Source organism: Triplophysa rosa, unplaced genomic scaffold, assembly GCF_024868665.1.
Source record: "Triplophysa rosa unplaced genomic scaffold, Trosa_1v2 scaffold169_ERROPOS924550+, whole genome shotgun sequence".
Classification (NCBI taxonomy): domain Eukaryota; kingdom Metazoa; phylum Chordata; class Actinopteri; order Cypriniformes; family Nemacheilidae; genus Triplophysa; species Triplophysa rosa.
The window spans coordinates 55,760-76,939 of NW_026634170.1; the positions used below are offsets into that span (position 1 = coordinate 55,760).

Consider the following 21,180-nt stretch of genomic DNA (forward strand, 5'->3'; position numbering starts at 1 on the left):
AACAAAACATAAATGTTTATTTTGTGAAAACATAGTGTATACGATTTTCTTCAAATTTTGTTCTTCAGTTTATTTCCACCATGACCAGCAACTTTGCAACTGCAGGTTTAATAGTGTGCTTGTTACCACAGGGATAAATATGTCACTTAAGAGCATACTTTAATAATCAGATTAGTGTTAAGCATAAATTGTGTATGAATATATTGTAAACAGAATATTTTATTGTGTCTCATATCCAGGCAAGCTTTGATTTAGTCAAAAACAAATAGGAACATTTAAAAGATTTAAATGTGTTTGTTTAGGTTACACACAATTCTAGTTATGAAATTACCCTTAGTAAAAAGATTATTTCTTTAAATTCCGATTTCATTTCCACCAGAGAATGTTGTCAAAGCCCAATCTGTCTTGGATGTTATCAAACAAGATATGTTGTTTAAGGGGGCGTAAATGACATCTATTTATGGTAGTTTACACAAAAATGTCAGAATTCTCTTGTGATGCACATGTTCATTGTATTTGATCTGTTCTCTTCAGAGTTCATAGAAGGTGTGTCACAGTTCAGTGTGAAGGGTGATAAAGAACAGAAGCTCCGCTGTAAGTAGATAACTAAACCTCTGCACTGTATTTTTACATCAACCTGCTGATAGACCCCATTTGGTTTTAATCTGCTGTTTTTATGGACATTCTTCAGTCGCTTTTAGAATCTATGATATGGACAAGGACGGCTATATTTCCAATGGAGAGCTCTTCCAGGTGTTGAAGATGATGGTGGGCAACAACTTGAAGGACACTCAGCTGCAGCAGATAGTGGATAAAACCATCATCAATGCAGACAAGGATGGAGATGGAAGAATATCTTTCGAGGAGTTCTGCGCTGTAAGACAAATAACTAAACAAAAGGTTTTATAGATCTCTGCTGAAAATGAACAGCTTCGGGAGGATTTTAGGACACGAGGCAGTCTTGCTGAAGGGCACAGCTGACCCTTAACCTTAATGGGCTAGTTCACCCAAAAATTTAAATTCTGTCATCATTTACTCACCCTCACTGGTTGTTCCAAACCTGTATAAATTTTTTTGTTCTGATGGACACAAGGAAGATATTTGGAAGAATGTCAGTAACCGAGCAGATCTCAACCCCCATAGTATTTATTTCCCTACTATAGCAGTAAACAGGGGACGAGATCTGCTCGGTTACTGACATTCTTCCAAATATCTTCCATTGTGTTTAGCAGAAAAAAGACATTTATGCAGTTTTGGAACAACCCGAGGGTGAGTAAATGATGACAGAATTTTCATTCTCTTTAACCTAAAAAAATGGTTATTACTTTCATAATAATCACAAAAAAGTTTTTAATAGTTAATTAATCTGTTTATATGTAATAAACATACTTTTTTTATTAGAAGCACTTTTGACTACTTGAAATCTTTCGAAATAAAACCTCTAGGAATCTATGGTAAAGAATCACATTTCCTCACATATTAATTAATGGATATACAGCATAACGTGTGATGGTTGATGTTTTATAACTTGGCATTAATATAGATTAATAAACATTTAAACATGCGTTTGCCACTTGTTTCCACAGGTTGTTGGAGGTCTTGATATACACAAGAAGATGGTCGTGGACGTGTAAGCAGGTCTCGTCTCCACACAATCTGTTGTCCCTCTTCATCTCTGACTATCTGCTCAAGATATCCAGCAAATGCTCTCAGTGTATTCAATGGAAGTATTTATCAAGCCACTTTTTCTAAATAGAAGCTATGTGAAGCCAGCATGTAAGTGTTATTGAACTGATCTGCTCAATAACCTGGTGTAGCACTTCTGGGCCTATGGACGTTGAAAGAGCATCTCAGTTAAAGAGGAAAGGGCGTTGGCTTGATCATATTTATTTTGTTTTTAATGCTTCTTTTTTTTTTAATATTTATTTTGTTTTCATCTTTTTTTTTTAAATAACTATGATATAAATAAGTGTAAGTAGGGTATGATGTGCCAAGCAGAACACACCAATAGAAATCCTGGTGGAAATAAGAATCTACCGCCATCCTTTTGGGGGAGAACTGTTTGATTGCATGATGAAATAATCAAAGTTTTCCCTCTTTCTGATTTCTATCATCTAACCATGTTTTTGTATTAATCGTGATATAATGTTTATGTTTAAATGGTAATATTGTTAGAAAGTGCATTTTTCTTGTCTGATTTGAGACAGTCCAGTAGAAACAGGTAACAAGACACAATGATTTGGATTACTACAATAGTCAACAATCCCAGCAGCAGCACAATGTCCTCATTTTGAATGCTAAAGAAATACAAACACGAATGTCGTTGCATTAGATAACAAAATATCCAACCTGTGGCATCTGCAAACAAATAATGTATTTTAATGGATTTACAAAGCCATTACCCTTGAGTTTCCACATGTGTCTTCACAGAGTAACCACAGGGAAGAATTAACACATTAACAACTTTCTGTGTCATTATTTTGAATCTAACATTCTGATTCATGCATACATGACATTTGCTTTGATATTTTCTTATCTAAAGTGGCATAACTGTCTGACTATTTGGGGCAACTGTGTATTTGGTTTTAGAATAACCATATATTCTTTTTGTACCCAAATGTATACGCAGCAGGAAATCCTTGTGCTTTGGTCAATTATGCAGTCAGCTCATTCTGTAAGTGAAATATTTATGAGCTTTACAATATAAAGCAAGTACAGTAGAGAAAACAGCTTACTAAAACATTACAGTTTGAATGTTACTCTGAATGTTTACATGCATGACTGGAGCAGCTTAACCAAATTCATGGCTTATGAATTATAGCATATCAACTATACTCTGATCATATCATCACTGGGTCTCTTTGACAAACATGAAGCTTCTGTTCTGCTTGCTTGAATTAGTTCCTTTCTGCATGTTTCTAATTTTAAATGATTCCAATTGTTTACACTTTACTGTGAAATTGATATGAAATATACATAAAACATTCATTTTTGAGATTTACACAGGAGACAAAATCTTATTCAAATCACATACTAAATTTAGGTGGTAATTTGCCCCTTTGTTTTGTAAATAGATATCTTTAACGGTATTCGTGCTTTTTTGCTAAATGCAATGGGTACCACATCATTACACGTCAGTTTTGGGATGTCTATTCTGCATGCTGCATCATATGGGATATGGACTACTTGATTCTGTATGAAAACAATAAAAAAATAAAACTGGACAACTTATTGGATTCACAGCGTACTTCAATTTCTTTGTTGTTTTTATTTATTCAAAGTATCAGTGAATATCCATTGGCTTGATGTATCTGTCAAATAACAGCAGTCCATCGGTGCTCAGTTTGATGCATTTCAAGGAAGTGTGGCAGACAAAAAATGAAATCAGATAATAATTCAGTCCATGAGCTGTGTAATATGAAGATGAGTAGATCACACGTTAGAACCTCTCGGCAGCACGGCTTGCCACAGCCCGAATGTTGCCATACACCTTTGACGGAGGACTCCCTGTTAAGAGTTCAATGAAAGGTATTCATTAGTATACATTTACGTTTGCTCAAAAACAGAAGTTAAGACTTTCACGATTACTAACCGAGAATGAGGTTGCATATTGCTGTCCGTGCCATTTTGATATTCTGAAAAGATCCAAGTAAATGAATCTTACTGTAGAGAGAAGAAACAAAACAACAGAATCGACTTAAAGCAACCAGCTAGAAGCACCTCTATTCCAAACAAATAACTATGTTCCAAGTCTTCTGTGATGACTAAAGTTTAAGTCAGATTTCTAAGCACTACTTTTATGGTGCTTTTTAACAGATGTGGTCACCATGACCTGTTGTCGTACAACATGCAACAGAAACATCTTCAAAAATGCAATTATCACACTAACGTATGAATTTTCTTATTTACATTGTTATGCCAATAATATTTGTATTCATTAGAAAAAAAGTTAAATAAAGGTGTATTTACACTAATGGTCTATAATTTCACACTTGGTCATTCAATCCCCCTAATGTCAAACAATTCAGATCAGACAATTTTATAATAAAAGCGCTATTTATACTTATTTCTTTGTCAAAGTGTTCCCATAACTCACGTGTCTGCAAGCACAATCCTTGTTTTCGTCACATTCTCAATGGTGAATTTTGTCTTGCCTCCTTTCCCAGCTATCCTACCGATGGCTCTGGATAAATGGTCTCCTTTAAGAGGTTTAACTGCAAACACACAAACACAATTAGACAAAACAATCCGACAAAATGACCTGGTTCAGGTTAATGACAACTTACCATCGGTGACATCAAATGACTCCAAAAACAGTTCATCTAATCTGATCAGTGCCAGTGCGTCCTGTTAATTGACATTGTAACACATCACTCCAAATTCAAAACAATTATTATAATAATAAATTACTTAAAGTATGGCTGGACTACAGAGCTAAAAAATCTCTCTAAATGTTTCAGATGATGATATTCAATATATGCATCTCATACACGTCGTGTTTGCTCTGATTAACTCACCTCCACCTGAAATCCTAAAACAAAGGCCTTCACAAAATCTGCAGCTTTGGTGAGAGCACTAATGTCTTGAGTTTCTTTGCATGTCTGTTAAATAAGAGAACAATTCATTAAATTGAACAAATAGTATGATGCATTTTTCAGACACAACCATATTGACTTTGCTTACTTTAATCTCCACATTTCTTGTTTTGAGATTAAACCGGACTTGAAGCTGCAGGTTTTCAACAATGGGGGTGAAAATTTTCAACCAGTTTTCTTTTAGAGGTGTGTAACGGTGAGCAGGAACAGGCACTTTACGCATCTCATCCGCACCTCCCTATAAAAAAACGATAATAATTATGTCTGAGAATCAATGTGCCCACACATCTGACAAACCAAATATCATTTACCCATCAGTCTATTAAATATGGTTCTTTTCCCTTTTATTGTTAACATTTTACTATTAATATAATACACACATGTGTGGGTCTTAATACAATTATTAAATTATGACATTTTAAAGTGATACAATATACTTTAAAGAAACGTTGAGAACAAGTGGAAACTTTGATTTGATCGCAAATTCCTTTTCCCATATAATCCATGGTCTCTTTTAATGTAATACCAAACGACATGTACATAATGTTTGATATTGTTCAATACCCTCAGTTGATCTCCTGATATGGGTGGGAAGCTCGGTCTCTTGACTGCTCCTGTGTCCATGTCCACTTCTCCCGCATCCCGCTTGCGTTTCTGACTCTTTTTTGATTTCACCTTCTCAAATCCGTCTGGATTACCGTCACTGTCCATACTTACAGTTACATCAGCTGCTGTATTTGTTATCGACTCCATCGTAAAATGTTATTTTCAAAACTGAAGTTCAACGGAGATGTTTGTTATGAACATGTGGCGTCCTCCATGTTAGCGAAAGGACCGTATTGCTGTCCGAATCGTGCCATGTGTTGTTAAAATAATCATATACTGCCCTTTAGTTGTTAACAGTGACTGTTTAGTTAATTTCCCTTTTGAACAAATAGACAAATTTACTCTCCTTACTTGTGTTTAAAAATTTAACGTTGTAGTTCTTTTAGATCAGGCTACTAGTAGGGCAGCTATGTATTGTGGAAAGGGAGGGTCCTGAATGAAGGAAACGCACGAGCGCACTGTGCAGAGGTAACGTTAGATCAGTCAAAACAATTCAAGGCATTTAACTTTCCCTTATTTTTCGTTTTAATTGAATCCAAAAACATGACAACAACACTGGAGAAACCGCAAATCATAGCGCACATCCAGAAAAGTTTGAACTACACTGTGTTTGAGAGTAAATGGATTCCCTGCAGCGCAAAGTTTATTTGTATGGGAAACTTGGCCAGAGGAACAGGAGTAATGCAGATCTATGAAATACAACACGGGGAACTGCAGCTTGTCAAAGAGGTTTGAGCTGTTTAACTTCACATTAAACAAATAAACACTTATCTGCATGTCTATTCGTAAAGTTAGATTCGCTTCTGTTTGTAGAGTTTCTAGAAAACTCCAAACATCTGGTTGTCATGGCAACAGTGGAGCGGCGTGTGGTTACCTCGAGTTCGCCTTTTAGATTTTTTTCATCGTGTCAAGCCTTTCATTTAATCACTGATGTTTTTGATATATTACATGGTCAATAATCGTTTTTATATAGAGATGAAACATCCTAGTTTTTGTGTAGCCTTTCAAGAACCTGCAAAAAGCTAAAAGTTATTTAATAAGAACACAAAAGTTTTGAGAAATCTCCATGTTGCCTTTCTTCATACAAGACATATCAGAATATTGCAGTATGCATATTGCAATGGTTTGCAATAAATGATGTTAATATTTCAAAAAGTTACATTCAAATATTTATTCAGATAGCAGAAAGACTGGTGAGACAGAGAGAGTTACATTACATTAAAAGTATGAAAGTATGTTCGTTATATAGTTTTCAGTTTTTAAATATGTTAATGTAGTTTACACTGGTTTTACAAACTTTAAGCATTATTGTATCACATATTGCTAATCATCACTTTAATAAGTTACTGTTTGTCTGCTCTTAAATAACATGCAACCCTGCTGTCAGCTAAATAAAAAGAGCCATCTGAGACACCATAACAGTATATGTTGCCTGCTGTATTTTGCAAATCTTCTAAAGCCATGAAATATTTTCATATGAAAAGCAAACTAAAGTCACTTATACTCGTCTCTTCTGGCAAAGCTGGCAGAGTTTTTAATAATGCTAGGACCGAGTAATACTAAAAACCTGTACAAAACTTGTATATTCCAGATAGAAAAGGCCAAGCCAATCAAATGTGGAACATTTGGGGCCACATCTCTCCAGCAGAGGCATCTGGCCACGGGAGACTTTGATGGCAGTCTCAACGTTTGGTAGGTTTTGTTCCTAACGTTGGTCTTTTTCACCATCCAGATAGAGAAAGTAAAAGAAATCTGTCACGCTTTGCTTTGCAGGAATCTTGAAGTTCCTGACTGTCCTGTATACTCAGTGAAAGCACACAAGGAGATCGTAAACAGCATTGATGGAGTGGGAGGGCTGGGCATTGGGGACGGGGCCCCAGAAATTGTTACTGGCAGTAGAGACGGTAACTAGTGTACTGACACTTAGATTGTTTGGTTTCAATTTATTGCTAATCTTGATTTTGTATCATGTTGGCCAACAGGTACAGTTAAGGTTTGGGACCCCAGACAAAAAGACACACCTGTGGCAAACATGGAGCCAGTGGAGGGAGAAACAAAGAGAGATTGTTGGACTGTTGCCTTTGGTGTGTATTTCGCGTTCATATTGAAGGTCAAACTTTGAAATAGTTCATTTTTACATTTTACTTTAACTTATGGAAATTAGTGTATTCGCATGGGAAATTGTAAACTATTTGTAAAAATGTGTTAGACTCATATATATCCCATTTGAGAAAATCGGACTAACTGTCTTGTTTTATTTCAAGGTCATGCTTTCAATAACCAAGACCGCTGTGTATGTGCTGGATATGACAACGGTGACATCAAAATTTTTGATCTTAGAAATATGTCTTTACGATGGGAGACGAATATAAAAAATGGAGTAAGTGGGTAAAAACGTTTTCACTTGGGCGTGTTTTGATTTTTAAATGTTTCTATTTTGGTGTTCATTAACAAATGCTGAATGACACTGTGACTACACTAAACGTGTAGCACATACACTTGTTAAAACGGAATCCACCCCATTATAGTCAATGAAGATTCCTTTGCAGTGTTTGCTTTAATTTCTAATTTTATGCACTGATTAGCTTCACAAATTCACATTTTCTTCATCATCACCATCAAAAAACAACCCTTTTCTGAAGAAACCATGCCAAGTTAATATGATTATAAGTGAACATGCAGAGACGACAAGCAGTATACACGACCTCAAGCTGTTGTGCGGCTTCCAAATGACCAAATACTTCAAAGCTTTTTTCTATAACAGGTATGCTGTGTTGAGTTTGACAGAAAAGACATCAACATGAACAAACTAGTGGCAACATCTTTAGAGGGAAGATTTCATGTGTTTGACATGAGGACTCAGCACCCCACCAAAGGTTTTGCTTCAGTGTCTGAAAAGGTATTTCAACCTGCTACTGAGTTTATCTTTTAACATTGTTGGAACGTGTGAATAAGATCCCTGTTTCACTGGAGGATTGTATTTCAAATGTTTATTTCCTGTCTCTTTCACAGCTGGGAATAATTTATTGTACTTTGTTTTGTATGTTTCCAAGGAAGTGAATACACAATGTGTGAAGAGCCTGTTTCTGTACTCTGTAAAAGTGTTGTTCTTGAGTAGTGTACTCATGTAATTATATGTGAGTTCAATGCATTTGCTTTCTGTATTTCAGGCTCATAAGTCTACAATATGGCAGGTGAGACATTTACCTCAGAATCGTGACATCTTCATGACAACTGGTGGAGCGGGTAATCTACATTTATGGAAATAGTAAGTGATTTTTCATCTGTAAACTAGGGTTAAACAGGGCAAATATAATCATGCAAACCAATTAATGTATAAAATGCCTTATCCTGTTGTCATGAACACCTGGTTATTGGTCAAAAATTGTGTGATAAACGAGTGAGTTATCATTATTATATTGACCATTTTTGACTCTTGTTGTTCTAATGTCTTCTAGTGAGTATCCAGCTCAAAGAAGTAAAAAGGATGCGGATGATGTAGATATGGGCGTCGCTGGGACTGTGAATCTCCTGCAGAATGTCACAGTGTCTACACAACCCATTTCTAGTCTTGACTGGAGTCCCGACAAACAGGGTCTTTGTGTTTGTTCTTCATTTGACCAGTCTGTGCGAGTCCTTATTGTGACCAAGCTCAACAGAGTCTGAGTTGACATAAGATGTTTCTCTGAAGTACAAGACTCTAAACATTTTGTTATTATTCCCAAAGCCAATTGGAATCCTTGATGCCTACATACAACCCACATTTTACAGTATGTCTTAAATTCAAAATGTGTTATGTGCAATTACATTTGAATTTTTATGTACATTGTGATTCTTTATATTAATTGGTATACATTAAATGATTTTCCAGACCCTGAACCCTATTTTCATCATGCATTACAATTTGAACATGGGTAATGCTCCTTTAGTCATATCCAGCACTTGACTTTCAAGAAATCCTGCAGCTCCTCATCATTCACGGATCTGTCATGAATTCCAGCATAAACCGCCCTCAGAAGACTGGTGATTAACTTTTCTTCAAGTGCAGTTTTTCAAGACTCCCTTTAAAGTCACAGTGAAATTAAAAATGACAATTCTTATTTTTTCATGAATTATTGCAGCCGCATCTATAGTAAATATCTTATCAATGTGGGTCGTTTTCTTTTTAAAATCATGTACCCTCATAATCTTAATTAAAATCTGAAAATGCACATCTGCCCTGAAGTGACTATTCATCTCAAATGACTAATTAGACGGCTTGGCCGGAGCATCCGTTAACTCTCCTTCAACTCAAATCAGTCTGCTGCCAGTTTCATGTCAAAATCACTCCAACAGCTGTTTTTACACATCCAATCAATTATTAGTGAAAAACGCAAGCGACTGATTTTCTCCTTTAAAATTCCTTTTCACTAGGAAATGTGTCAGAATACGGAAGTAAAAAAGATAGCAACTTCCAGTTCACAGGGACTTTAAACACAATTTTAAAATTTAAGCACTACTATTGTTCGAAATACTAAATAGATATGACTGAAAATTCTGGAGTCATTTGAGTAACTTTATTGTAAGAGGTGTAAATGCTTTTTGGAGCTTCACCATTTTAGGAATTCTATATGGACATTAAGTGACAGATATTTTTATTTCCAAAACTTTGTGTTCAGCTAAATAAAAGCGTCCGTGTACGTCTTGTTAGTTTGATTTTCTATTTGAAACTGAACAAATAGAAACGAGAAAACAGCGCATTTTTTGTTTTTAAAAAGTTTAAATATGACTATAAATGTAGGTGTATCCGTTTCTAGGCTATATATGAATAGTCTGACTGAGGACACAGCACATTGGACGGAGGTCTCGTGTAATTTAGCCTTTTCGCTCTGATGTTGATTAACAGGGTCTACAATCATATTGTAGAGAGCACACATTAGACATTGTGTTTAAATATGTGCTTAATGAAATGTTTTCAGAACAATTGTAACTAACTGCATGGGTAACTGGGAAAAACTCCCAGTGTTTAAACTCCCGTGTAAAAAAAATAAGTCAGGCGTCTGGAAAACACGTTGTTGTTCATTGAAAGTTTTTGTACATGTTTGTTTACCATTTTAAACGCGACCCGGGGGGTATTCTAGAAAGCAGGGTTAATTTAATTTTGTAGGTTTGCCTGATTACAAAGAAATGAAGGGTCTATAATTTTTATGGTAAGTTTATTTTAACTGATAGAAACCGAATATCAACCAAAAAATCTGGGGAAAAAATGCACAGTATAAAAAGGTTATCAATTGATTTGCATTTCATTCAGTGAAATAAGTATTTGATCCCCTACCAAGCAGCAAGAATTCTGGCTCCACAGATTGGTTATGTGCCTATATGGACCACAGATTAGTCCTGTCACTTTAAGAAAGTACTCCTAAATCAGCTTGTTGTGTATATAAAAGATGCCTGCCAACAGAATCTGTATGTTCCATTTCAACCTCTCCACCACCATGGTCCAGACCAAATAGGTTTCAAAGGATGTCAGGGACAAGATTGTAGACCTGCACAAACCTTGAATAGGCTACAGACAGAATCTTGGTGAGAAGGAGACAATGGTTGGTGCGATTATTTGGAAATAGAAGAAATACAAAATAATTATCAAATGCCCTTGGTCTAGAGCTCCCTGCAAGATTTCCCTAATGGGGTAACGATGATCATGAGAAAGGTTAAAGATCAACCCAGACCTACACTGAAGAAGTTTGATAATGATTTTAAGACAGTAGGGACCACAGTTAGCAAGCAAACCATTGGTAACACGCTATGCCACAATAGATTGAAATCCTGAAGAACCCGCAAGGTCCTCCTGCCCAAGAAGGCCCACCTGGCTCATCTGAAGTTTGACAATGAACACCAAAATGATTCAGAAAAGGTTTGGAGAAAGTGATGTGAGACCAAAATTGATTCCTGTTTTTGGAGGGAGAGAAATGCTGACTATGACCCCAAGAACAACATCCCTACAGAGAAGCACAGTGTTGGAAGCTTTATGCTTCAGGGCTTTTTCTCTGCTACGGGTACAGGATGACTTCACCGCATTGAGGGGCTGAGGGACGGGCCCATGTACCGTAAAATCTTGAACGAGAACCTCCTCCCCTTAACTAGGTCACTGAAGATGGGTCATGGATGTGCCTTTAACATGACAAAGACCCAAAACATATAGCCAAGACAACCAAAGAGTGGCTTAAGGAGAAGCACATTAAATGTTCTAGCCTCTCTAGACCCTAGTCCTATAGAACATCTGTGAAGGAGGCTAAAACTCCAATTTGCTGAGCGACAGCCAAGAACATTAAAGATTTACAGAGGGGTGGACTAAATGTATCCTGACACATGTGCAAACCTGACCAACTATCAGAAATGTTTTACCTCTGTGCTTGCCAACAAGGGTTTCCACCAAGTAGGCCTACAAAGTTATGTTTTGCCCGGGGATCAAATACTTATTTCTCTCACTATATGTATTTGATTACATTGCTAATTGTGTAGGCTTTTTTAAACCCCTTTTTGTTGCTTCTCTATATGCAGGGGCGTTCCACTGGGGACATGTCCCCCTCACTTTCAATTTTGTTTGTAAGTAGACCGAGCAGGACACAGAGAGTCTGCCTGTCTGTGTCGATGCACGCGTCGCGTGCACACACTAAAAAAAGATCACCGAAAGATTGTTTTCAATCACGTGGTTTTGATTTGAATTTAATAGAAATTTGTTTTTACGTGGTCATTGTTTCGGTAGGCTATGTTAAGTGGTTTCCTTATAATGGACTTCTATGGGGAAGAAACGCAACGCGTGATTTATTACTTTTTTTGTTTGATAAGGACTAGTTCTTTTAACAGCAGCTAGTGTTTATTACAAGGCTTGACCAAAACGTGGGCTTCCCTGGTCGTTGTTTAGGTACGTTAAACCTCGTTAAGCATTTTAGAAAGTCATCTGGCTCGTCCCTGTTCTGACCGCAGATTCAGATTTAGAAGCTAGTTTCCTCCGTTTCTCAGCCAACACTCGCATCTTCCCCCTTCATGAACATCAACTTTTGCTACACAATAAAAACACATTTTGGTTTCATGGTTTAATCAATTTAAACAATCAAAAACAACGCAAAACATATTTTTAATTTGTGATCGAAACATTTTCCGCCATTTTGTGTCACCCCCCACTTCTCAAACCAAAGTTACACCCTTGTCTATATGTATAGAGATCTACCTTTATTTGGTTTCTGATAACTGACTTTGAATTGTATCAGCTTTATTTTCATTAGTTGCTGATGGAGACTCTTTTAATTGTAGAAACTCCCACAGTTGTCTTTCGGAAAAACTTTCATAATGCTTTTCAGTACACCAAGTATGTGATAATTCATTTGGAGTAGAGGCCGAAGGTCTGCTGTGACGGAGGTAGAGATTTAAAATGTCACATGTAATTTTAAATATAATTATAGATATTTAAATACATTTTCTTTATTTATTGTTTCTTTTGACTTTGTTTGCTAAAAGGCCATGGCTTTTCAAATGTTAAATGAGGTGTAAAAGTCCTTTCTTTAAAGACCAATAAGAAATTGTAATTTGGAGAAAGGCCTTTCAATACCGTAGAGGCTGAGGATAAAAAAATATTAAGAAACAAAGAGAGTATGAAAACACTTAAAAGTCTTTTGATGTCATTTATTATGTACCTGAATTAAAGTGATAAATGGAAATTAAATCTTTAAACACTATGCCATAAGTGATAACCTAACAAAACTTATCCTGGGAATCAGGCCTGCCAGGCTGGGAATCAAATGTTCAACATTTGGGTTATAAGTCTATCTCTCTAACCATTACACCACAACTGCCCTGAGATGTAGCAAATATTACCTAGTTAGTGGAGTAGAGCAATGAGATGTAAATGCTTAAAAAAGTTACAATTCTTAAGTTACAAGAATTGTAAGGCCTCTACTCCAAAAAAATGGATTTATGTATCCAATTATATTTGGAGATTTAATAATAAACAAAAAGTTTGAACAGTATTCAATGTAAACACACAAAGCCCTAAATTTATTAAGAACAGCTCACATTATTTGAAGACTACTTTATTTTAAAAGGTTACAAATCATAGATTGAGCATAAAATCAGATGTGAATGCCCAATTGCAATAGGTGAGACTGAATATGTAATCATAGTAACAATGTTAAATTATAATATATTATATAAGTAATTTATGCCTCCACGCCCACTTGACGCTCATCAGTGGCGTCAGTTCACCTAAAGCCAAGGTATGTTATACCTTTGTGACATCATCCAATCTTACTACTGAAGCTTGATTGCCTTCATGTAAACTGTCATAATTTGTACATCTGGATTTTCTTGTGTATATTAGGCTATAGGCTACATGAAATAACATTTACACAACATCGTTCATCCAAATAAATCCAATTATTTGTCCTCGCTGACAGATCAAATTAAAAACGAAATTATAAAAAATGAAAAGTTACAGAAACAAACCAAAACAACCCCGAAAAAAAACACGAGAGCAGATATATAAATAACATTTCAAGTAGTGAGTAGTTGTAATGTGGTTTGTATTGTCCTTGGGGGCAAATTGTAATACAATATCACCGGAACTGCAAACTAAGTAACAATTAAAGCTGCAAGCAGCGATGATCGGGCCCTCGCGCAAAAGTGCAACCGCAACCCTGCGCCATCACCACCCGTCGGCCTCAGGAACAGTGAACAGTGGGCAACGTGCATATAAGGAGTTACATTATAGATTTGTCCGTGCCATATTTCCTATTGCCAGCTGGTGGCGCTATTACTATAAGTGAACACTGACGTGGATATGTGTTCAGGCCAGGACTCTTATAAAACATATGAAGTTACTATAGCTTCCTGTTTCATGGCGAAACATCAACTCTTTGACACGCCCCTCAACGAAAAGTCAGGAACTTGCAATGTATCGTCACAAAGGTCTAGGAAGTTATATTATAGAAAGACTTTAATTTATTTACATGTACCAGATTTCCTGTTATTTATTTAAATGTGTCACATTCCCTTTTGCCAGCTGGTGGCGCTATTGCCATAAGTGAACACTGACATGGATATGTGTAATCATAGGCAATAAAATTAATGCAGGCGAATTATAGTAGGATTTATTATTTATTTAAATGTGTCACATTCCCTTTTGCCAGCTGGTGGCGCTATTGCTATAAGTGAACACTGACATGGATATGTGTTCAGGCCAGGACTCTTCTCAAACATGTGAAGTTTGGGTCTGGTCAGACATTGTGTCCTGAGTTACTATAGCTTCCTGTTTCATGCGAAACATCATACTTTGTCCACCACCACGGACACGCCCCTCAGCAAAAAGTTAAGATCTTTCAATGTATATCACAAAGTCTGAAGATCATACTGGCAAATATGATGCTGACTGTTTGAATCTTATGAGGAGTAATCACAGTTTAAAACATGTCACTTCCTGTTCCGTAGGTGGCGCTATAACTGTATCTGAAAATTACCATGTAGATGTCTTCAGGCCAGGACTTTTATCAAATGTGTGAAGTCTTGGTGAGGCCTGTTGGACATTGTACGGCCTGAGTTACAACAACTTCCTGTTCATGGCGAAACGCCAAACTTTGGCAGGCCCCAGGGTCAGCGCTCTCTCGAGAATCAGTAGAATTTCCAGAGAAACAATACGCCCTTTTCACATGACGTCAGCATCTTCCGTTCTGCCGCGAAGCAGTGTATCGTTACTTCCGCTAGCACTCCAGTTCATAAGGTGGCGGTAATGCACCTATAAGCTGGTTTGCCAACGCCAGTAAAACTCAGAAGAAGAAGTTACTTCCCTAGCGCCTCAGAATGGAGTTTACCAAGTCCCTTGCACATCTGCCACAAATACGGCTAGATGATGTCAACGTCTTGCAGACAAATTTTCCTAAGACAAGATCAAAGCTAGAGAAAGGATACAAATTCTTCGTTGAACAGTACCTGTTTGATTATGAAGGTTAGTGTTTTGTTTTCTTTTTGTGTTAGCGAAGGTGCTAGGATAAGTACTTGAATACGTGTTCTGTCAGTTTTTTTTCACTGTTGTTAAATTCCAGCGCGACGGCAAAACGGAAGTTCCTTCTTCTTGTTTGTTGCAAGACGGATGTTATGATACACTGCTTGCAAAAGGCGAAGTTAAGTGACGTCATTGTGAAAAGGGCGTATTTAGCTTCGCAAAGACCTCAAGATGAGAATGACATGAAAATGATGTTGATCGGATTAAAACTCTAGGAGGAGTTCGTTAAAGTACGACGACTGGAAATTGAAACAAATTACAAAATTGCACAGGAAATCAAAAATAACGGACTTCCTGTTAGGTTTAGAGATATGCACCAAGAGACTTTTCTTAATGATTAGGGGTGTTCTATAAGACAACCAAATTTGGTGCATGTACGTTTTGCGTAGTGGCCTGGGCAGTTCTAGGTGGCGCTAGCGAGCCATTTTGCCACGCCTAATTTTAAAACCCATATCAGACGTAAATGTTTGCAAGGTCTGATGTGTGTGCAAATTATTGTGAGTTTTCGAGCATGTTTAGGCCTTCAAATTAGCGATCAAAGAGGGAGAATAATAATAATAATAATAAACAACACAGAAACAAAAGGGCTCTGCACTACAGTGCAAGCCGGTGGCTTGCTCCTCCGTGCTCGGGCCCTAATTATTTAAAAAATGAGTAACTGGTTAGTTGACGAATTACGGTGACCGGGAGGGGACATGCTCGTTTCACTTAGTTTTGTTGTGGCCAGGAGATATTACCTCGTGGGAACGTGATAATATGTTGTTTCCACAAGATATTACCTCGTGGGAACGCGAGATTATGTTGTGGCAATGAGATCAGCTTGTTGAGGTAACGACATCCTTATGTTGTGGCCACACGATGTGAAGTCGTCCCTCAAGATCCTATGGTGAGGGAACGACATCCAGATAAGGATGTCGTTCCCTCAACATACGAAGTCGTGGTCACAAGATAAGGAAGTCGTCCCCTCAATATACGAAGTCGTGGCCACGAGATAAGGATGTCGTTCCCTCAACATACAAAGTCGTGGCCACGAGAAAGGATGTCGTTCCCTCACCCTAGGATCTTGAGGCAATGACTTCACATCGCGTGGCCACAACATAAGGATGTCGTTACCTCAACAAGCTGATCTCGTTGCCACAACATAATATCATGTTCCCACAAGCTAACATCTTGTGGCCACAACATATTATCACGTTCCCACGAGGTAATATCTCGTGGCCACAACAAAACTAAGTGAAACTAGCATGTCCCCTCCCTGTCACCGTAGGTTGTGACAGCAAACTGTTATTACATTACTTTATATTATTAATATTTATATTTATTTTTATAATATAAATATCATAAGAGAGATTTATCTTCATTGCTAGTTTTTTCTACATTTTTGCCGTTACACCATAGGACAAATTTCCATAGCTATTAATCGTTCTCTACCCTACTGTTGTTTTCACATTCTCTATTAAAACAATTCTCAAATTATGGTATGTCGAAATCGGACAAAAACTGACATAGCTCCACCTGTTTGAACTCGATATGTCAGCGAAGTCAAAACACCATCACTGCAACCATACCTTAAAATTCCTGGTAATACCAACGGATTTCACACACAGGGCCCTATTTTAACGATCTAAGCGGATGGTCTAAAGAGCAGACCGCAAGTGTACATGGGGTGTGTCGTCGCGCACGAGCAGACCATCTACAGGACAAGACGGATTTTTATTTTAATATTTTACATTGTAATCCGTTTATTTTTAATATTTGTCATGTTTGTGTGCTGCTGTGTGTAATAAGCAGAATATAAGCGTGCTGTACACCCACCTATAGCCGCATAACATGCTCTTTAAATAACAAAAACAATATTGCGCCGTAGTAAATTTTCATTAAGCACATATTTAAACACAGTCTAATATGTGCTCTCTACAGTGTGATTGTAGAGCCTGTTAATCAACATCAGAGCCCACCCTTAGACTAAATTACGTAATGACACGAGACAACCGCCCAATGTGCTGTGCGCTCAGTCACCAGTAGCGGTTTTTGGCACGGGCGAACCGGGCAGCCGCCCGGGGCGGCATTTTTTCATGATACATGGGGGGCGGCACGAGCAGTTAAAAAATTTTAAATAATCCTATTTCTAAAGAAGAATATTTTTTTCTCCAGCAAAATCTGCGATTTCCATTAGGTTCAATAGTAGTGCTTAATTTCAGTGCCTCCAACATGGGCGACTTCCGGATTGATGATGCGTCGTGAATACACTCTATTGGTTTAGTCTTGACTTCTGGTTGTGTTGGGGGGATGGGAAATCTGTTGATTGTCGAGTGCCAACAATAAACACAGAGATGGACAGGAAAAGGTCAAAGCCATCAGGTGCCCAATTTAGAAAAAACAGAAAAGAAGAAGAGGAGAAACGAGCAAAAGATAAAGGTATGCAACTATGTTCTCTCTGTATGATTATTACGGTATCCATGTCATGAATGAAGGGCTAGTTTTAATTGGTGGGTATAACTCTAAGTTTGTGTTTATTTTTGGCACATTTATGTATATAATATATATTTATTTAATTTATGATAACTTATATTGTCAAATTTTGTGCAGAATTGTGTTCATTGTCTTTTGGCAATGTTGGAGGTGGAGATTGTGCACCGTAAAAAGTGTGTTTCCTGTTGTAATTGCAATAGTTAAATAACTGGATTCTCTTAAGTGTGTTTTTCAAATGTTGTAATGAATGATTTGTGCAATTGAGAAATATAATTTTCACTTATGTTGTTATAATAAAATATAACTGTTTGTGCAGAATTTTGTGGTATTTTTTGGGTGGGGGGGGCGCTCGAAGGGGGTGTCGCCCAGGGTGTAATTCAACGTAGAACCGCCACTGAGTCAGACTATTTATATATAGCCTAGAAACGGATACACCTAAATTTATAGTCATATTTAAACTTGAAGGAACAATGGTCTGTGATTCACATCCGCTCCGGGCTGTGAGTCATGGAGCTTTGCCACACAATTTTACCTATGGGCAGCAAAAAAAAAAAACTACTATTAGATTAATATTTCCAACATAAACGTTTCTCTAAAACGCGTTGGGTTGCGCAGAAGAACGCCCAGTCGAACATCCGCCTTGAACAGCTGTTTAATGTTACAGATCTGTACGGCAACGGAGGACTAGTATTCTGTCCAACGAATTGAGGAGGAGCTGATGACGTCAGGGATGGTATTTGGTTGACCAATCAGCGGAAGGGGGCGTTCCTTCCCGCCCACATGTGGAAAAAGAGTATTCAAGCCGTTTATCCGTTTTCTAATCATGAACATAAAAACGAAAAAACAAGCCGAATTCTCTTTTTTTTTTTTGAACGAATGAAAAAGGAAAAACGCGCTGTTTTCGTTCAGTCGTTTATTTATTTAAAATTGAAAGTTGAAAAATGAGAAAACAGCTCCTTTTTTGTGTTTTATTTTTTCCAAAAACACAAAAACAAGAATTCAGCTTGATTTTTCGTTTTTCGTTCAGGAATAGAAAAATGAATAAATAGCTTGAATATTCTTTCCCTAAATGTGGGCGGGAATGAAACTCCCCATTCTGCTGATTGGTCAGGGTCCGTGTGAATATTGCATTTCCCTAGAACAGCTTCACAGGAAAAATCCACCACAGCATCTTCTTTTTCTTTACTTGCAGTTTGTTTTCCATGTTGGATGTTTGATGCATGATGTGTCTCCATTTGCACAACACTAATACACATTACACAACATAGAAACTTATTACTGTGTTTATTAGTAAATTTTCATTTTACATTTAATTTCAGAGTCAGTGAAATAGCAAATAATAAGTGACAAAATATGTGTAAAATATAATCAGTGCGTCATGGTGAACATAAAAACAATTAAGATTACAGTTGAGAATTTTAGAAATGATCATCTTAGTAAAGTGTATTAATAAAATATTAATCTGAAGAAGAATATTCTCATATTTTGTGGATATCAGAATATTACCTTGGAATTATTTACATGTATGTCTTGTATTTATTTACCCACAAATTACAAAAAACAATTACAAAACACACCCCAAAAAACAGTAATCGATAAATGCTAACTCATAATCAAAGAAAAAGAAAACGCTTGTGTATAATGGTTATATAGTTTTTGCTCCATTCCATCACCTTATGTAGTTTGGGTTCTTGCCACTATGGCTTGCACAGTTGGGGGCACCCATATTCTATTGATCTGACTGCATCGACACTATTGTAAGAGCTGGACATACAAGTCACTTTTCTGCAGAGCAGCAGTATAAATTAAATTAACAAAATGTATAACTGATGATTTTTACAACAGAACTGAATCAGCTGACTTAAACTGAACGATGACACCTTTTTCTTCTTGAACTGCGGTACGGCTGATAAAAACTTTGTTGTATAATTTTACTGTAAAGATTTGAAACAATCGGTCCCGTAAAAAACACCATATAAAAGTGACTTGACTTGATATAATCACAAAAATTCCTGATTCTCCTGAATACCTGATTTCTACAAAAACAAACAAATCTCATGTATATTCAGTAGGATGTTGCCCGATTCTCTCAAATCATATCTATATGTTTAAACTGTTTAAACCGTTGTCTATTCCACTGTCAACCCTGGCCAATTCTATGTAGACTTTTAGTTCCTCTCTTGTTTTTTGTATTTCCTTCTGCACATTGCAAAGCTCCTTATGTGTTTTCCTCATCTCTGCAATGGATTTGAGTACACTGGATTTGACCTTTTCTGGATCATCTACTTTTCCCTGTCTCATCTGGTGAATGTCTACAGAATCCATCACTATGAAGGCAACATCGAGTATGACTAACAGTCCACTTAACACACCTGAGACTGCTTCTGCTACAACTCGGCCTACTCTTGCAGTCTGAGTAGCAATTCTGCTAATATTTGCCAACAGACCCAAATTCATGAGTTGTGTGGCACACAAAACACTACCTTTGTTTAAATTGCATGATATTTGTACGTTGTCAACAGCGTTGCCAAAAAAATCACTGAACTTTGTGATTTTTCTCAGTACCTTTCTCAGTGTATTCAGCGGTGTGAGAATTGGTTCGCTTACAGAATTATACTTCAGCTGAATTTGTTCAAGGCTCACTCTAAGTGCTTTTTGTTGCACAGTATTAGTAATGGTGGAAGCAGCTCCTGTTACTCCACCTGCAACTCCTACTCCAATACCAACACCAGTTACAATCAAAGATGCCCCAAGAGTGAAAGGTGCCAAAATTACACCCACTAATGCAGTGATTCCACCAGCTGCTCCAATCACTGAACCTGACAGACTCCCTGCTGTTGCGCTGTAATGTGCAGACTCCATTAAATCTGTTATTCTTTCCCACTCACTAACTAAAACCTCCATGTCTTTATAGTGCTTGTTGTAGGCCTTATCAAAGGCGTTGATAGTCTTCATGAAACTCTGCAGCAGTGCCTCTGGAGTTCTACTGTTTCTGCCTACTGCATCACTCAGGAATGGTTTTGCTAGAATCTCTTTAGCTGAAGGTCTGTCCTTAGGGTCACAGCTGAGCATTTGTCTGATTAATTTTCGTAATTCCTCTGAGTATCTCTCTGTGATGTGAGGGGGGTTTCCTATCATACTCAAAGCATGAAATATGTGACGCTGCTTGTTATTTGTCTGAGGAGAAAAAACAAAATAATGATCTGGTTAGTGTCAAGGCCTTTTCACACTGGACGCAAGTGAACAAACTACCCCAAACAATACAGTACATCACATCGTGAGATGCGTTGACGCGAATGTGAGACGTGTTGACGCGCTGGAATAAAAACGTCTCGGTTACGTTTGTAACCTCGGGTCCCTGATGGAGGGAACGAGACGTTGTGTCGAACCGACATATGGGGTTCGTCCCTGAGGACCAATCGTTTCCGACTACTTAGAAAAGGCCAATGAAAATTGGCAAATGAAATTTGCATG

General features: G+C 37.3%; 4 protein-coding genes across 4 annotated transcripts in view; 2 read left to right on the forward strand and 2 right to left on the reverse strand.

Moving 5' to 3' along the window:
• Positions 1–3,247, forward strand: part of ppp3r1a (protein phosphatase 3, regulatory subunit B, alpha a) — a 30,186-nt gene extending 26,939 nt beyond the window's left edge. Inside the window, exons 4-6 of the mRNA XM_057327049.1 lie at positions 535–594; positions 692–876; positions 1,587–3,247. Of these exons, the coding sequence (XP_057183032.1) occupies positions 535–594; positions 692–876; positions 1,587–1,634 (293 nt within the window). The 3' untranslated portion in view covers positions 1,635–3,247. The remainder of the gene's footprint in view (positions 1–534; positions 595–691; positions 877–1,586) is intronic.
• Position 3,248: 1 nt separating this feature from the next.
• pno1 (partner of NOB1 homolog) lies at positions 3,249–5,433 on the reverse strand. Its single transcript, XM_057327046.1, has 7 exons — positions 5,160–5,433; positions 4,684–4,833; positions 4,518–4,601; positions 4,287–4,347; positions 4,097–4,214; positions 3,593–3,663; positions 3,249–3,507 (listed from the first exon to the last, which is right to left on the reverse strand). Exons 1-7 carry the CDS (start codon positions 5,346–5,348, stop codon positions 3,440–3,442), a joined length of 741 nt encoding a protein of 246 aa, XP_057183029.1. The 5' UTR covers positions 5,349–5,433; the 3' UTR covers positions 3,249–3,439.
• Positions 5,434–5,624: 191 nt separating this feature from the next.
• dnaaf10 (dynein axonemal assembly factor 10) lies at positions 5,625–9,159 on the forward strand. Its single transcript, XM_057327048.1, has 8 exons — positions 5,625–5,930; positions 6,793–6,893; positions 6,975–7,105; positions 7,184–7,285; positions 7,466–7,581; positions 7,966–8,100; positions 8,372–8,469; positions 8,660–9,159. The coding sequence occupies exons 1-8, from the start codon at positions 5,745–5,747 to the stop codon at positions 8,865–8,867; spliced, it is 1,077 nt and encodes a 358-aa protein (XP_057183031.1). The 5' UTR covers positions 5,625–5,744; the 3' UTR covers positions 8,868–9,159.
• Positions 9,160–19,800: 10,641 nt separating this feature from the next.
• LOC130549744 (apolipoprotein L4-like) lies at positions 19,801–20,949 on the reverse strand. Its single transcript, XM_057327051.1, has one exon. The coding sequence runs from the start codon at positions 20,842–20,844 to the stop codon at positions 19,807–19,809; it is 1,038 nt and encodes a 345-aa protein (XP_057183034.1). The 5' UTR covers positions 20,845–20,949; the 3' UTR covers positions 19,801–19,806.
• Positions 20,950–21,180: the final 231 nt, after the last annotated feature.

Bases quoted from the DNA above. Each gene is read 5' to 3' on its own strand.
- pno1 (XM_057327046.1), bottom strand. From the start codon at position 5,348: ATGGAGTCGATAACAAATACAGCAGCTGATGTAACTGTAAGTATGGAC. The intron at 4,602-4,683 runs GTAAGCAAAGTC...CTTATTTAACAG, and splicing joins CAAGAAATGTGGAGATTAAA to ACATGCAAAGAAACTCAAGA. The intron at 4,348-4,517 runs GTGAGTTAATCA...GTCAATTAACAG, and splicing joins TTTTAGGATTTCAGGTGGAG to GACGCACTGGCACTGATCAG.
- dnaaf10 (XM_057327048.1), top strand. From the start codon at position 5,745: ATGACAACAACACTGGAGAAACCGCAAATCATAGCGCACATCCAGAAA. The intron at 7,582-7,965 runs GTAAGTGGGTAA...TTTCTATAACAG, and splicing joins AGACGAATATAAAAAATGGA to GTATGCTGTGTTGAGTTTGA. The intron at 8,101-8,371 runs GTATTTCAACCT...TCTGTATTTCAG, and splicing joins TTGCTTCAGTGTCTGAAAAG to GCTCATAAGTCTACAATATG.
- LOC130549744 (XM_057327051.1), bottom strand. From the start codon at position 20,844: ATGATAGGAAACCCCCCTCACATCACAGAGAGATACTCAGAGGAATTA.